General features: G+C 41.9%; 1 protein-coding gene across 3 annotated transcripts in view; it reads right to left on the reverse strand.

Moving 5' to 3' along the window:
- The window catches only part of nup88 (nucleoporin 88), a 61,454-nt gene that overhangs the window by 26,803 nt on the left and 16,307 nt on the right, over nt 1-18,344 (reverse strand). For all 3 annotated transcript variants that reach the window (XM_068010050.1, XM_068010049.1, XM_068010052.1), the window contains exons 5-10: nt 16,605-16,769; nt 15,110-15,296; nt 11,337-11,487; nt 9,481-9,579; nt 6,310-6,400; nt 2,000-2,104 (exon numbers count right to left, since the gene is read on the reverse strand). In XM_068010050.1, the coding sequence (XP_067866151.1) occupies nt 2,000-2,104; nt 6,310-6,400; nt 9,481-9,579; nt 11,337-11,487; nt 15,110-15,296; nt 16,605-16,769 (798 nt within the window). The remainder of the gene's footprint in view (nt 1-1,999; nt 2,105-6,309; nt 6,401-9,480; nt 9,580-11,336; nt 11,488-15,109; nt 15,297-16,604; nt 16,770-18,344) is intronic.

Raw genomic sequence — 18,344 nt, forward strand, 5'->3', positions numbered from 1 at the left:
GACGAGAAATATTCATTTAAGACCTCGCCCATTTCCCGTGGCTCCACACATAGATTGCCACACTGATCCTTAAGGGGACCTACTCTCTCCCTAGCTACCCTTTTACTCTTAATATACTTATAGAATCTTTTAGGATTCTCCTTTATCTTATCTGCCAGGGAAATCTCATGGCCCCTTTTTGCCCTCCTAATTTCTATAAGTGTAGGCCTACATCCCCTATACTCTGAGGAACTCGCTCGATCCCAGCTGCCTATACCAGACATATGCCTCCTTCTTTGTCCTGACCAGACCCTCAATATCCCTCGTCAACCAAGGTTCCCTAAACTTGCCAGCCTTGCCCTTCCATCTAACAGGAACATGCCGGCCCTGAACTCTTCCCATCTCACTTTTAAAAGCCTCCCACTTGCCAGACGTCCCTTTACCTGTAAACAGCCTCTCCCATTCAACTTTTGAGAGTTCCTATCTGATGCCATCGAAATTAGCCTTCCCCCAATTTAGGACTTCAACCTAAGGTCCAGTCCTATCCTTTTCCATAACTATCTAGAAGCTAATAGAGTTATGGTCACTGGTCCCAAAGTGCTCCCCCACTGACACATCAACTACCTGCCCATCCTCATTCCCTAAGAGGAGGTCGCGTGTAGCCCCTTCTCTAGTAGGGCTATCCACATACTGCTTCAGAAAACTATCCGGGACACACTTAACAAATTCTTCCCCATCTGATCCCTTCGCACTAAGGCAGTCCCAGTCAATATATAAGTCATAAGAATACAAGAAACAGGAGCAAGCGTAGACCATTCAGCCCCTCAAGCCTGCTCTGCTATTCAATAAGATCATAGCTAATCTGATCTTGGCCTCAACTCCACTTTGCTGCCTGTTCCCATAACCCTGACTCCCCTATACTTCAAGAATTTCTCTCTCTGAGCCTGAGTGCATTCAATGACACAGCCTCTGCTGCTCTCTGGGGAAGAGAATTCCTCCTTATCTCCGACTCCTTATTCTGAAACTATGGCCCCTAGTTCTAGATTTCCTGAGGGGAAATATCCTCTCAGCATCTACCCTGTCAAGCCCCCTCAGAGTCTTATGTGTTTCAATAAGATCACTTATTATTCTCCAATGAGTACAGGGCAAACCTGTTCAAACTTTCCTCATAAGACAACTCCTTCAACCCAGGAATCAGCCTAGTGAACCTTCTCTGAACTGCCTCCAATACAAGTATATCCCTCCTTAAATAAGGAGTACTATAAGTGTGATTCCACCAATGCCCTGTACAGCTGTAGCAAGACCTCCCTACTTTTATACTCCATTCCTCTTTGCAATAAAGTCAAACATTCCATTTGCCTTCCTAATTTGCTCTACCTGCATGCTAACTTTTTGTGACTCATGTACAAAAATACCCAGATCCCTCTGTACCACAGCATTCTGTAGTGTCTCTCCACTTAAATATTTTACTTTCCTATTCTTCCTACCAAAGTGGATAACCTCACATTTTCCCACATTATACACCATCTGTCAAATTTTTGCTCACTTAACCTATCAAATTCCTTTGCAAACTCTTCTAACTTAAATTTTCTCCTTTCCTCCAAGCATCCCTAAGAAGTTGGTCATTCATCCTGAGGTACAGTTCCGCAGGCACCAGATGGCCTCTGATACCTCGCCCAAAGAACCAGTCTTTTAGAGTGAGTCAGGACTGCAAGCTGTTTCAGAAGAGCTGGATTTCGGTTTTCATCCAAAATTCATGCGCACACATGCGAGTAGGAGAGCAATTAGGAGTGGGAACACTGTCCGGTGATATCAAGTGATCCAACTGGTTCAGCAACATAGAGGCCAGAGATCAAACTTGGGATCTCCCTGGTCTAGAATGCTATTGATTCATAAGTTTTTGACCTGGCAGTACAATTTGTAACAAATCATATGCTCATTTTCCCCAAGTACTGTACCTTTCCAACCCTGCTAAATGAGAGCTTTCCAAATTAATCTGTTAATACAAGAAAATACTTACAGCAATTGTCTTATGATGCATTCAAATGAATCTGTAATACAAATCATTGTAGTTCCTAGGGACAGGCTCGAAATGATCCAGAATCCTTTGATTGGTGCAGGCCGGCTGTAAGGATTTGTAAAAACACACAAACGTGGTGAAAACAAAGCTGCCAAACTTCTTACCAATCAAATGTGACAAACATAAAAAAGGTGAGACTGACTTTAAAAGAGACCAGAATTCCTGGATATTGTCTCATCTAACCGATTACTTTGAAATAAAGGATTACATTCAAGTTGCTAGCTTATAAATTAGTTTGCAAGCTGAATAGGTCCATTTGTTTTTGCTAAAATTGTAACTTCAAGTGCATAGTACTTCACAATCACATTGTGAAAGCAATATTACAAGGTTATTAAAGGGACTTTTTGCAGAGGCAGAAGGAATACAAGAAAGTTTACAAGACAGGAGATTTGGCCCAACCAGTCCATATTGGTGATTGCCTTGCCCTCTACATGAGCATATGTACCACCCTGTTCCCGCATCCTTTTAACCTTCATCCCCCTATCCAATCTAATCTCGAATGCCAACGTTGTTTCTGCCTCAACAACTATACCTGGAAGATTCTCCTGCTCTGTTCTAAATCCCTGTCATTGGTCTATCTATGATCCTTCGTTCTGGACCCCTCAACCATTGAAAACTGTCTGCTTCTATCTACCCTGTCCCACTCTTTCAGAATTTTAAACACGTCTGTCATATGGAGTCATGTGGAGCAATGAGAGAGAAGCCGACTCTGTTTAAAAAGGACTGGCAATGAAGGAAAATTCCCAGTCAGCGCAGAGCACCAAGGTAGGAACTGTCTAGCACAAACACCAGAGGATTCTTGGAATTCTGACAAAATGATGTTAACACTGACGTCATAGCAAGTACACAGGAGGAGCTCTGAGGCCATGTAAATCAGGTGAGGAAACAGTAGGTAATTTAACAAAAGCAATCTTCAATCAAAGAACCGAGAGGTTAGTGAACATGAGGTGATAAGTGAGTAGTTGGTGAGTTTTTTTTTAAATTGAAAACAGCAGGAGCGGAGACTGCAAAGAGGAAGAGTGACGTCACAGGACAGCAGGTAGGTGAGTGCTTGGTGAGTATTATGGATTTACGTTTTTTGCCTCTAAGCTAGGAAACTGAAACTTGCTATTACTTTAAATAACTAAATTAGTAACTTAAACTAGATAAACAATTAAGAACTAAAATAATTGATTCAATTAAAAATTAATTAACTAATCAAATAAATAAATTAATGAGGTTAGATAGGGAGAGAGTGAATGTCTAAGGTGGTAGATGGGGTGCCGATCCACCTCCTTAGATAGTTGGTTAAAATGAACTGGAAAAATAGGTTCAAATTTAAGATGGTTGATAAGCAGTGGCCGACATTTGAGATATTTCATAACTCTCAACAAAGATACATTCCATTGAGAAAGACTCTATGAGAAGGATGAACTATCCATGCCTAATTAAGGAAGTTAAGGATAGTATCAAATTGAAAAAGGCGTATAATACTGCGAAAACAAGCCAGAAGATTGGGAAAATTTTACAAACCGCAGCAAAGGATGACAAAAGAAAAAGAGAAATTAGAATGAAAGTAAACTAGCAAGAAATGTAAAAACAAACAGTAAAAGCTTCAGGTATATAAAAAGGAGAGAGTAGGTAAAGTAAACTTTGGTCCCTTAGAGGGTGAGACCGGGGATTTAATAATGGAAAAGGAGGAAAAGGGAGAGACTTGGAACAAATATTTTGTATGTCTTCACGGTAGGAGACACTAAAAGCATCCCAATAGTAGAAAATCAGGGGGCAAAAGGGATGGAGCAGCTTAAACCAATTATCACTAGAGAAAAAGTACTAGGAAAACTAATCGGAGTAAAGGCCAACAAGTCTCCTGGACCTGACGGCCTGCATCCTAGGGTCTTAAAAGAAGTAGCTACAGAGATAGTGGAAGCATTGGTTGTAATCTTCCAAAATTCCGTAGATTCTGGAAAGGTCCCAGTGGACTGGAAAACCGCTAATGTAACGCCCCTATTCAAGAAAGGAAGGAAATAGAAAGCAGAAACTACAAACCAATTAGCCTAACATCTGTCATTGGGAAAATGCTAGAATCCATTATTAAGGAAGCAGTAGCAGGACATTTAGAAAACCGTAATACAATCAAGCAAAAGCAACATGGTTTTATGAAAGGGAAATCATGTTTGACAAACTTATTAGAGTTCTTTTAGGATATAAAAAGCAATGTGGATAAAGGGCCTAAAAAGTGAGAGATGAATTTCAATGTCAGTAAGTACGAGATTTTTTTTTTAAACCAACGTGCAGCAACATTTTATATTCTGAATGGAAGTAGGCTCAGTGCTGTGGAACAGCAGAAGGATTTGAAGGAACAGGTTCTCAGGACATTAAAGTCAGCAGCTCAGGTTGATAATGTTATAAAAAATAAAAGTTTTAATTTTTTTGTCTGGAGGGCATACATTGTAAAATCAAAGAGGTAATAATGTGCTTATTCAAACCTTGAGGCCTTAGTTAGAGTACTGTGGTGCAATCGGGTGAGTGAACACTTTGAAAATTCTCAGTTGTTCATAGAGAGCCAGCATAGATTTGCATTTGATTCGATTCTGATTGAATTTTTTTGAGGAGTGACTAAAGTAGTGGACAGGTGGATATCTATGGATGTTATTTATATTGATTTTCAGAAGGCATTCAATAAAGTCCATCATAAGCGACTGTTAGCTGAAGTTAAAGCTCATGGTTTTGATGGCTAATTATTTACCTGGTTAGGAAATTGGCTCCTTTTCAGTTCCTTTCACCTTCTAAGGAGTTAACTATACTTCCTATGTTGGTATCAGAAAATTTAGATATCTAATCAAATCTAGCCTTATATAAAAATCAGACATACGCAGTGACCATAAGTGGCCCCATAGCTGAATCCTGTGCGACCCACTTCTAACTACTCTGAAAAATTGCAATTAGCTCCTACTCTGTTGTCTGCTACATCAGGCTTCCCAGTTCGTATGAAATTCACATTAGAGAGATTCTGCAACATAGCAGTATTGTATTCTTTTGTGAAATTCTCACATTTGAATTTAAATTGGATATGCACGCCTGCTTGGTTGATTGTTAAATAAAACAAATTTCAGCCAAAATAGAATCAATTAAGTTTTTACTTTTGTGAATTTTTCACTATTTAGGATTAGCAAATTTCACACTGGGAACAAAACACACTCCATACCTAGTATCAGCATCAAGCACACCCAAGTCAAACATGACATGGCTTGAAGCAGAGTAAAGCTCCCTTTACCCTACCCCAACCTTACAAGAACACTCCCCATTGCAGAGGCAGCTTTGCTCCATGGCTCTACACCCTGCTAGGAACTGAATTCAGATTGTTGAAACTCTCATAATGCAGAACCAGCATTTTTTTAAAAAAGAAAAACAGATGAATGTTGTCAAAGGGTTTACAGGAAAAGCAGGTGATGATATATAAACATATACAGCATGGGGTAGACTTTTTAAACTGCTGAATGACAGAACTGTAGGAGGAATGAGAAGGTGAAATTAAATAAAACTGTTATTTATGCAAGTTCTGCATAGCATAGCTTTAAATTTCCACTTCTGCTTCTGGTACACCAGCAAAGTACTACGGATGCTGGAAATCTGACATAAAAACAGAAAATGCTGAAGATGGTCAGCAGGTTAGGCAGCATTTGTGGAGAGAAAAATAGAGTTAACGTTTCAGGTCAATGACCCTTCCTCAGTCAGTTCTGACAAAAGGTCATCGACCTGAAACTTTTTAACCTCTGCATCTGGAACACTAGGAAAGGTATAATCCACAGTAACTTCAGAAAGACCTCTCAATTTTTCATAACTAACCCAAAGCTCCGAAGAACTGCAAATGGAACCAAGAAAAATAAGAGAGAGTTGGGAAACCATAAAAGCTGCAAGATAAAAATATGTGGCTTGAATAGCCCAGATTAAAAGTCTAGCACAGGGTGATTGACTGCAGGTTTATGTCCAAATCCCATAAACCCTCTTGCCCACATGAAAGGTGAGTCAGCTGAGCCACACACCTCATAGGAACCAGTTACTGAGACAAAGTTCCTGTACCACCCACCTCCCCACCATCCTTGGCCAAACATATGGCACAGAGTCACAGAGAAACTAAACTGTTAGTAAAAAATGTTTGCAGTAGGTAAAAACAACACAAAAAACAGCTTAAAACCTTAAGATAGCAACATAAAACCAATAGTGTGTTTTTCAGTAATTCAGTAACGGGGAACATAGAGAGAGGATACCTGCGTGGCAGCGGTTTGGTGCACAGGATGTGTTCCACTAAGCATTTCTGCTCTGCCGCCAACTCCTGCAGCCCATTTTTATCTTCGTCATCTATAGACATAGAAGCAAAAGGTAAACCACTTTCCTCGGGACAGGGGCTGTACAAGACAGTACCCTTCTTAAAAAAGGAAATATCAATTGCTGACAAATAATCACCCATAAAAAGAATCTAAACTCTACTTTGTTTATTTTTCAAGTATATGTAGCTACCTGTTCTTGAAAAAACCATGCCTTTGTATTGCTTTTTCTGGAGTAGGAAAGTAAATTTACCTTGAGCCAAACTGTGGAACAATATCAATTACTTGGCCACCACAGTTGTCGAGTTTTGTGTTGTTCAGACACTAACAGTACCATTTTACTCAACTACAGTCTGTAAGAGACTCCGATGCTCCACATTTACCTATAATTCGCGTCTAAAAACATAAGGGCCCGATCTTCCCAGTGAAACTTAACTGGTTTGTAGTTTGCAGGGAGAACTTCCTCTTCTTCCTGCAGCAGGGCTTACCATCGGGACAGGCAGCGTGGGCTTCCAGCGCGGTGCACTGCTGGCAAAGCCACACCCCCTTTTGACGCCATAAGCTGAAGATACGCCCCTTGAGGTCAGTGCTCAGCTCAATGACAGGCAAGTTATTAATCTTTAATATTTTCAAATAGCACAATTTTTAAACTACTTTTAAAAAGTCTCCCGGGGTCTGTCCATCAAGCATTAACGCCACCTGGCTCCTCCCCACTGCCCTCTAGATCCCCCACCAACCTGACTTCTCCAGCTTTATTTACTCCTTTATTTACACCTGTACTTATCAGCCCTAACATTTTGCACAGAAAAATCCATGCAACTTGAGGACAAACATGCAAAGTTTCTAAATTGATGGCCCCTGCCACTTTATAGAATCATAGAAAGTTTATGGCACAGAAAGAGGTTACTTGGCCCATCGTGTCTGTGCCAGCCGAAAAAGGGGCTACCCAGTCTAATCCCACCGCTTTAAGTATACGAACTGTGAGACTGTGTGGGCTCCTTTGGAGCCCATTCAGGTGCACCGCAACTTCCGGACTTCAGCGTATGATCTAGTTGAATGGCAAAACAGGCTTGAGGGGCTGACTGGCCTACTCCTGCTCCTATTTCCTATGTTCCTGCCAAAACTTTTCATCTTGTACTCATCAGGACAGATGCAAAAATGCCAAATTTCAAAGAGATCAGAAATTTATACTGTGTGAGAAAAGGGTGCTGCTTGGTCGAGGCATTGCCATGGAGAATGCACCAGGGAATTATTGTCCTCAACGCTTTTGTTTAATTCAAAAAAGGCACAATGCCTGGACATGTCCTCTGCAGGCAAAAGGAACAGGTCCCTGCATATGAATATATCTGGCTTCTGGCAAGCACTGAGAGTCCAACTGATAATCTTAAATTGGTTGCTAGTGTAATTAACACACTTGGGATTGTTCAGCAAGTGCTGTCCAATCGTGGAATCAAATCTAACGTTAGATATTGTCTTCTGAGCTGTGCAACAGGCTGCTTGACTATGGTCAGTACTCTGCATAAGGCAAACAGCCAAAGGAACATGTTGTTTGATACGACCTGCCAGTCATTGGGACGTACAGGCTACATACCTGGCATCACACCGGCACTGGAATTAATATACCACATTACTCATTTGAGTGGTAGGCAGAATGTCTTTGACACCAAACCACATAAGACGACATTATGGCAGATAACCAAAAGCTTGGTCAAAGCAGTAGGTTTTCCGAAATGCTTTAAAAAGGACAGAGGTAGAGGGGAGAGAGATTTAGGGAGAGAATTCCAGAACCTACAGCCTAGGCAGCTGAAGACACCAATGGCTACCAATGGTGGAGCGATTAGAATTGGGGATGCTCAAGAGACCATGATGAGAGGAACACACAGACCTCAAAAGGTTATAGGGCTAGAGGAGGTGACAGAGATAGGGAGGGGGAAGCCATGGAGAGAATCTTGAAAATTGAGGTTTTGCTGAATCAGGAGCCAATCAATATAAGTCAGGGAGCATGAGGGCTATGGGTAAAAGGGACTGGGTGTAATTTCAGATAAAAGTAGCAGTTTTGGATGAGAAGTTTATGTATTGTGAAAGATGAAAGGCCAGCCAGGAGTGCAATGAAGTTGTCAAGTGTAGAAGTAACAAATTCATGGATGAGCTTTTCAGCTGCAGATGAGCTGAAGCAAGGGTGGAGTTAACCAATGTTACAGAGGTGGAAATAGGTGGTCTTAGTGATGGTGTGGATGTGTGGTTGGAAGCTCATCTCAGGGTCAAATGTAACACCAAGGTTGCGAACGGTCTGGTTCAGCCTCAAAGACAGCTTCCAGGAACAGGGATGGAATCAGTGGCAGGGACTGAAGACAACGGCTTCAGTCTTCCAATATTTAATTGGAAGAAATTTCTGCTCACCCATTACTGGATGTCGGACAAGCACTGTGACAATTCAGAGACACCGTCGAGGTTAAAAGAGGCGGTGGCGAGGTAGAGCTGGGTGTCGTCAGCATACATGTGGAACCTGATGTCACATTTTCTGATGTCATGACTGAGTTGCAGCATGTAGATGAGAAATAAGAGGTGACAAAGACTAGATCCTTGGTGGGGGAGGTGCGGTTCGCCCTGAGGTAACAGTGCTAGAGCTGGAAATCATTGCAGGGGATTCAGTGGCTGCAACTTAGCATGCCATAAGGATCATCTACCCTTACAATGACATCACAACACAGGTAAAAGGCCATTTGTTCCAATTAGTCAGTGTTGGTGTTTATCTGCCACACAAGCAGTAGTTCTAGTCCTAAACCAATGTGCCTTCTTCTTCCTGGACTACAAAGCTCATTCTCTTCCCTAACTTTCTTGTTGAGTATTTTCTCTCTTGCAGTAGGGGAGAAGAAGCTGCAAAGAAAAGTGAGGTTTGGATAATTTGCTATATTAACACCAGTACGTCTGGCCTGCAGCAGGATTCCAGTGAAGCTCAAAGGAAGACTGCCCATGTCATTGTGGGAGCTGGAAAGATTTAATTAAAAAGTCAACATAAATCACAAATCAATCCACACTATTTTATTTTTAAAAATCAGTACTGATGGAAAAACATTTGAATAGGAAGGAATCCTTCAGATTAAATAGACCTACCTGTACTGAAGAATTGTTCCAGTTCGTTGACCCATGTCAGCCCAATGCTGTGTACACCAGCTAGGTGTGTGCAATGATATCGTGTTGGACATAACGGATCTAGAATGAGAACATTAGATAAATAAATGACAGCCACTATTCCTCGCTGTGGATATATTGGCACAGGTCTAAATTATGTCCAGACAGTGGAACATCAGGAAAAAAAAAAGAAAGAGTGATCAGCATCAGCCTCTCCTACAAATACAACATTTATTTGGCTAAAATAATAGACCAGGATTAGGAGTTTCTTTGCATACAACACCAATGCAATTACATTTTCTGTTAGGTATCCAGTTTATCATCTATCTAAATGTATATGGGCCCTGACAACATTCCAGCAATAGTACTGAAGACTTTTGCTCCAGAACTAGCCGCGCACCTAGCCAAGCTGTTCCAGTACAGCTACAACACTGGCATTTACCCAGCAATGTGGAAAATTGCCCAGGTATATCCTGTCGACAAAAAGCAGGACAAATCCAACCCAGCCAATTAACACCCTATCAGTCTACTCTCCATCAAAGAAATGGAAGGGGTCGTCGACATTGCTATCAAGCAGCACTTGTTCAGCAATAATTGAAACTCAGTTTCGGTCCTGCCAGGCCCACTCAGCTCCTGACCTCACTATTGCCTTGGTCCAAACATAGACAAAAGAGCTGAACTCCAGAGGTGGGATGACTGCCCTTGATATCAAGGCTGCATTTGACCGAGTATGGCATCAAGGAGCCCTAGCAAAGCTGGAGTCAATGGGAATCCAGGGGGAAACTCTCTGCTGATTGGAATTATACTTAACACAAAGGAAGATGGTTTGGTTGTTGGAGGTCAATCATCTCAGTCCCAGGACATCACTGCAGGAGTTCCTCAGGGTAGTGTGCTAGGCCTAACCATCTTCAGCTGCTTCATCAATGATGTTTCTTCCATAAGGTCAGAAGTGGGGATGTTCACTGATGATTGCACAGTGTTCAGCACCATTTGCAAATCCTCAGATACTGAACCAGCCCATGTCCAGATGCAGCAAGACCTGGACAACATCCAGGCTTGGGCTGATAAGTGGCAAGTAACATTTGCGCCACACAAATACCAGGCAATGACGATCTCAAACGAGAGAAAATCTAACCATCTCCCCTTGACAGTCAATGGCATTACCATTGCTGAATCCCCCACTATCAACATCCTGTGGGTTACCATTGACCAGCCACATAAAATACTGTGGCTACAAGAGCAGGCCAGAGGCTAGGAATTCTGCGGCGAGTAACTCACCTCCCGTCTCCCCAATGTCCACCTTCTTCAAGGCACAAGTCAGGAGTGTGATGGAATACTCTCCTTGACTGGATGGGTGTAGCTCCAACAACACTTAAAAAGCTCGACACCATCCAAGACAAAGCAGCCTGCTTGATTGGCACCCCATCCACTACCTTCAACATTGACTCCCTTCACCAACAATACACAGTGGCAGCAGTGTGTACCATCTACAAGGTGCACTGCAGCAACTCACCCAAGGTTCCTTCAACAGCACCTTCCAAACCCACAGCCTCTACCACCTAGAAGGACATGGTCAGCAGATGCATGGGAACACCACAACCTGCAAGTTCCCCGCCAAACCACACACCATCCTGACTTGGAACTATATCGCCGTTCCTTCACTGTCACTGGGTCACAATCCTGGAGCACTGTGGGTGTGCCTACAGCCCAAAGACTACAGTGGTTCAAGGAGGCAGCTCACCACCACCTTTATAAGGGCTATTCGCGATGAGCAATAAATGCTGGCCTAACCAGCGACACCCACATCCCACAAACGAATAAAAAAAATTACACCATACCTTTATGCAGTGTGATTGGGCAGGAGAAATCAGATTGCAACTGCTCATCATCATCCCCTGTTGCCAGCTTCAGGCTTAATTCCAGCTCCACACATTCAAACACATACAGAGAAGGTATAGGCTCACATCTCAGGTCCCAAGATTCATTAGCCTAGAGTTAATATGAAGAGAATAAACCTTCAGCTTTGTAACAATTCATAATGTCCACATTATCCTGAACATTGCAATTTAAGCCAGTTTCATTCCATAGATGAAAATTATGCTATCAGCCCTTTTTAAACACAAAACACTTTCTGAATCAGCTCAGTCAACAGACATGGTAAATATCTTCACAACTGGAAGCCACAGATAAGTTGTGGCAACCATTTAATGCATTTCATGGTAGCATTTGAATCTGGAAGGTCTGAAGATATTTCAGATACTGTAGTTAAATAAGGGTATACAACACAGAACAGGCCATTCTGCCCAACTGGTCTACACTTGAGTTCATGCTCCACACGAGTCTCCTTCCATCCTTCTTAATCTAATCCCAATCATTATACTTTTCTATTCCTTTCTCCCTCATGTGCATATTTAGCTATCCCATAAATGCTTGTTATTTGTCCCAACTACTTCTTTTGGTAGTACGTTTTGCATTCTCGCCACTCTGAGTAACAAGGTTTCTCCCAAATTTCCAAGTGGATTTATTAGTGACTATCTTATATTTATGGCCTCCCCCACAAGTGAAAACATTTTCTTCATGCTTACCCCATCTCAAAGGCCCTGATCAGGTCAATTCTCAGTGTTTGACAGAAAAGACCCCGAGCCTGTTCAGTCTTTTCTGATAGTTATAACCTCTTATGGTTATCAAAGGACAAAAGAACAGTACAGCACAGGAACAGGCCATTCGGCCCTCCAAGCCATCGCCAATCTTGATGCCTGTCTAAACTAAAACCTTCTGCACTTCTGGGGTCCATATCCCTCTATTCCCATCCTATTCATGTATTTGTCAAGATGCCTCTTAAACATCGCTATCGTACCTGCTTCCACCACCTACCCCGGCAACAAGTTCCAGGCACTCACCACACAGTGTAAAAAACTTGCCTCGCACATCCCCTCTAAACTTTGCCCCTCGCACCTTAAACCTATCTCCCCTAGTAACTGACTCTCCACCCTGGGATAAAGCTTCTGACTATCCACTCTGTCCATGTCACTCATAACTTTGTAAACCTCCATCATGTTGCCACTCCACCTCCATCGTTCCAGTGAAAACAATCCGAGTTTATCCAACCTCTCCTCATAGCTAATACCCTCCAGATCAGGCAACATCCTGGTAAACCTCTTCTGTACCCTCTCCAAAGCCTCCACATCCTTCTGGTAGTGTGGCGACCAGAATTGCACACAATATTCCAAGTGTGGCCTAACTAAAGTTCTGTACAGCTGCAGCATGACTTGCCAATCTTTATACTCAATGCCCCGACCGATGAAGGCAAGCATGCCGTACGCCTTCTTGACTACCTTATCCACCTGCGTTGCCACTTTGTGACCTGTGGATCTGTACGCCCAGATCTCTCTGCCTGTCAATACTCCTAAGGGGTCTGCCATTTACTGTATACTTCCCACCTGTATGAGATCTTCCAAAATGCATTACCTCACATTTGTCCGGATTAAACTCCATGTGCCATTTCTCCGCCCAAGTCTCCAACCGATCTATATCCTGTTGTATTCTCTGACAATCCTCATCACTATCCGCAACTCCACCAACCTTTGTGTAGTCTGCAAACTTATTAATCAGACCAGCTACATTTTCCTCCAAATCATTTATATATACTACAAACAGCAAAGGTCCCGGCACTAATCCCTGCGGAACACCACTAGTCACAGCCCTCCGTTCAGAAAAGCACCCTTCCACTGCTACCCTCTGTCTCTATGACCGAGCCAGTTCTGTATCCATCTTGCCAGCTCCCCTCTGATCCCGCGTGACTTCACCTTTTGTACCAGTCTGCCATGAGGGACCTTGTCAAAGGCTTTACTGAAGTCCCTGTAGACAACATCCACTGCCCTTCCTTCATCAATCATCTTCGTCACTTCCTCAAAAAACTCAATCAAGTTAGTGAGACACAACCTCTCCTTCACAAAACCATGCTGCCTCTTGCTCATCAGTTCATTTGTTTCCCAATGGGAGTAAATCCTGTCACGAAAAATCCTCTCCAATAATTTTCCTACCATTGACGTAAGACTCACCAGCATATAATTTCCTGGATTATCCTTGCTACCCTTCTTAAACAAAGGAACATTGGCTATTCTCCAGTCCTCTGGGACCTCACCTGTAGCCAATGAGGATACAAAGATTTCTGTCAAGGCCCCAGCAATTTCCTCCCTCAGTATTCTGGGGTTGATCCCATCAGGCCCTGGGGACTTATCTAACTTAATGCTTTGCAAGATACTCAACACCTCCTCCTTTTTGATATCAACATGACCCAGACTATCTACACTCACTTCCCTATTCTCATCATCTGCCAATTCCTTCTCTTTGGTGAATACTGATGCAAAGTACTCATTTAGTACCTCGCCCATTTCCTCTGGCTCCACGTATAGATTCCCTCCTCTATTCTTGAGTGGGCCAACTTTTTCCCTGACTACCCTCTTGCTCTTTATATACGTATAAAAAGCCTTGGGATTCTCCTCAATCCTGTTTGCCAATGACTTTTAATGACCCCTTTAGCCCTCCTGACTCCTTGCTTAAGTTCCTTCCTACTTTCTTTATATTCCTCAAGGACTTTGTCTGTTCCCAGCCTTCTAGCCCTTACGAATGCTTCCTTTTTCTTTTTGACTAGACTCACAATATCCCTCATTATCCAGTGTTCCCGAAACTTGCTAAACTTATCCTTCACCCTCACAGGAACATGCCGGTCCTGGATTCTAATCAACTGACGTTTGAAAGACTCCCACATGTCAGATGTTGATTTACCCTCAAACAGCCGCCCCCAATCTAAATTCTTCGGTTCCTGCCTAATATTGTTATAATTAGCCTTCCCCCATATCATCCTTGTGAATCTTTTTTTTTAACCTTCTCCAGCGCCTCTATGTCCTTTTTAATAATATGGACACCAGAACAGTGCAAGTACTCCAGTATGGTCTAACCAAGGTTCTATACAAGTTTTAACATAACTTCTCTACTTTTCAATTCTATCCCTCTACAAATAAAGTCCAGTGTGCTTAATTTGCCTTTTTAAAAAGGCCTAATCAACCTACGTTGTTACTTTTAGTGATTTGCGTTTCTGTACCCCCAATCCATTTGTTCCTCTGCCCCATTTAGACACTCAAGGTTTATGCTGTCTCCTTACTCTTCCTACCAAAATGCACCACACCACACTTATCTATATTAAAATTCATTTGTCCATTAATTCCCATTCTACGAATTTATTAATGACTTCATGGCAACAATTATTGTTGGCACTCATCTCATCACATTATACTGTAGTCTGCTCTTGCTGTTTTACCTGTGTGTCTTCGTAATTTTGTCTTCTTCTACACGTAAGAATAACAGGTGTGCGACTTTTAGGGCTTTACACATTCAATATAATGGACAGGGGACATAACAGCATTATCAACTCAACTATCTCACTATGTGGTAGGCAGACAGATGGATGGAAGCTGACTCCATTTTTTACGGTTGGGGGCAGGGAAGAGGAAGAACAAAGAAACACTACTCGAATATGCTAACAAACTACCAAGATCGAAATTAGTTATAAATCCCAACTGGATATGCTTAGATCCATATAACATCTCACCATCTGATCATCTTCTTCATCCCCCTCAAGAACCACACAGTGGTACAGCATGCCGGATTGTGTAGCAATAACCAGAATGTTGGGGGTACAGGGAAGGCACAGTATTGCGCAAGCGTCATAGCCATAATTATCCTCAGCAGCTGGGTGCATTGGCAGAGGACCCAGTAACTTCCCAATAAGACCGGTGCTAGGAAAGAAGATTGGAGTAAAGCTAATGTCACATTTTGTCATATTAACAAGGATACCTTTATTCTCACCCGTGACACTGGAGAGCGAATGCAGCTGTTACATGTGTAAAAGATACCCAAGTTGTGTCACAAGTATGAGCAAGTTGAAAATTTCATCCTCTCCAATGTATTAAAAAATCATGGGACTAATTATAATGTCACAAATTCTGGGTTTACTGCAGGCATTCTCTTGGTTATGCTTGTAAAGCGGACCCTTACTCTCCAGAGTTTACTTTCACCGATACTTAGACAAATGTTAGCACGATCCAGAGGGGTTTAAACAAGGTAACCTCTTTGCTGTATGGACTGCCAGGACCCCATTTACCTTCTCCAATCCTTTGAAAAAGTGAACAGATTTACAAATTAGAGAGACTAAGTCAGGTAAGTGTCATGGAACCACTTTATTTTACAGTGAGTGATGGTACTGCTACACAAAATATCACCGTCAATGTCAAATCCTCCTTGTAATCAAGACAATAATAAACTATTCCAAACTCTACTGGGTAGCATGCCAGGTAACATTTGTCTTTGTTCAGCCCCATTGCTAAATTAGATGAAAGCTTGTTCTGAGCCTGACTAGCCCAAGCCTTCACCTGTCGCTCCCAAATGACTTGGAGCACATTGTACTATTCTTTGGTTGCCCCTCTGGGCAGAAAGTTAAGGACTTGACCTCTGATCTCTTCATTGGCTGAGGGGTGACCAGTGGAGCTGTTAAAGCTTCTACTGGCCCAGGAGACAACCTCATGTCTTCTGCACATCAAAATACATTCCCTCCCAACATCATATTCAGTGCCTCACAGAAGAGTCTGTGAGTACCAACTTTATCAACAAGTACCACCAACAACCTAGGACAATAAGTAAATCATTCTTTGATAATTTGCTGATTCATTAACTTTCAGGAGATCCTATCATCATATCAATGCCCCATTTTGTCTCTGCAGCTCCAGTTCTGTCTGTTCCAGAAAAAATGCAAGACTTTTGAGAACTAACTCTCAAAAATACTGGACCTCAGTTTACATCAGAAACACTGTCACGTAAACCAAAAATATCTCTTGTCCTGGTGGTCAACAGTCCCCGAACATTGATTATATACAATGTCATAAAAATAGCTAGCAATATGAATCAGGCAAACAATTCCAATCCAATATTGGGGCCATTAAACATCATCTTATTGCTGAAGTCTATTTTATTTCTACTGCGCTCTCCCCACCATTTCCCATTTATATCCAGTGCCAATGTTCAGTGGCACACCTTAAAAGATTAGTTACCTGTTGTGAGTAAGGTTGCAGTATATCAAGAAGGTCTCGCCATTTTCATACAGGATGTAAAGTGGATAGACCTGAACCTCCTCTTTGGAACGATGCCCAGGAGCAGAGGTCAAAGGACCAAAATCAAATGCAACTGCGATTTCACCCAGCGATGCTGCGTATGATCTACAGTGGAACAGTTAGCAATTTCAGTGTACAGAAGAAACACCATCCCTTTTCTAAATAACAATAACTTAAGAAAAGGAGTGGGGAAGAGTTTGCATTTTTAAAAGATATTTTATCACGTTTAAGTCCAAAGGAGGAGGCAGTTCTAGCATCGTGGAACCAGTTCTAGCATAGTGGAACAAGGAAATGATCGAGGGACTGGGGTACATCTCGGGAACAGTGATCATAACATAACTTGGTTCAACACAAAAGCTGAAGAAAAGAAAGTCAGACCTAAAAGAACTCGACTAGAAAAATAGCCAGTTTCAATAAAATCAAAAGGCAACTAGCTCAGATAAATTGTGCAAAAGCAGATAGCATTGGACAAACACTCAGTATGGTAGCATAGTGGTTCTGTTACACAGGGTGAATAATGCAAGGCCCAGATTAATAATCTAGAAAACTGGAGTTCAAATCGCACTAAAGCAGTCTGAGAATTTGAATTCAGTTTTTTTTACATCTAGAAAGAAAAACTGATTTCAGTAGACGTCAGATTGCCGCAAAAGCCAATTGGTTAATTAAATGCAAAAGGAAGCCTGCTGTCCTTACCCTGTCTGACTATGTTTGACTCCAGTCCCACACCAACATAGTTGGCTCTTATCTTCCCTCTGAAGTGACCTAGTAAGCTATTCAGTTATAGGGAAGGGCAATGAACACCAGGAACAGCCATATCCCATGAATGATTAGAAAAAGTTCAAGATCCTTCAGTGCTGTAAGAAATTCTATAAGTCCTAATGCACTACTCATAAGTTACTTTGAAGTGCACCCACTGTTATGCAGCAGTCTCTCAGTACTACTCTGAAGTGCCAGCTAAAATTTCGGCCTCAAGTACAGTTCGAACCCCAACCACAACTTCCTGGCTCAGTAAATGAGTCAGAACATTTCTTTGACCCAGAAAATATCATTCCTTCCCCGTTGTAATTAGATATCATACAATCCAAAATCTAAGCTATACTTTATTTGTGGACCATTCTACTCCCATCCCACCGACTGAAGTTAAATCAAAAAAAGAACTTGAATTTCTATAGTGCTTTATCAAGTACATAGACAAATAAAAAGCCACACACCTCACTCGTAAAAGGTGAATCCAATCCCAATAGACCTCTATTGAGCTACGCGACAACAGTCAATTTGTTTTTATTTCACTACTTTCAGTAATCCTAACAACTTTACACAAGTTTTTTTTTTAAAAAGCAGAAAAATGAAAAGCAATCTCGCATGCAGATATATAGAACTTTAAAGATGCGAGTACAGGTAGAAAAGCCTGTTATAAAGGCACAACAGAATCTGGGTCTAACATACTGACTATAAAAGTGCCACTGAATTTATACAAGACATCTGTTCGGCCATAGTATGGATACAGTATTCTGGGAACCACATTATCAGAAGGATATTTGAATCATGGAAAGGGAGCAGCAAAGAATATGAAGGATTGAGTGGTTACAATTAGGAAGAAAAGTTCCAAAAGCTTCCTCGCTCGAACAGGAAAGGGTAAGGGAAAACCTAAGAACTTATGTATAGAAGGTTTAGATAGGT

This window comes from Heterodontus francisci, chromosome 30 (genome assembly GCF_036365525.1).
Source record: "Heterodontus francisci isolate sHetFra1 chromosome 30, sHetFra1.hap1, whole genome shotgun sequence".
Taxonomy (NCBI): domain Eukaryota; kingdom Metazoa; phylum Chordata; class Chondrichthyes; order Heterodontiformes; family Heterodontidae; genus Heterodontus; species Heterodontus francisci.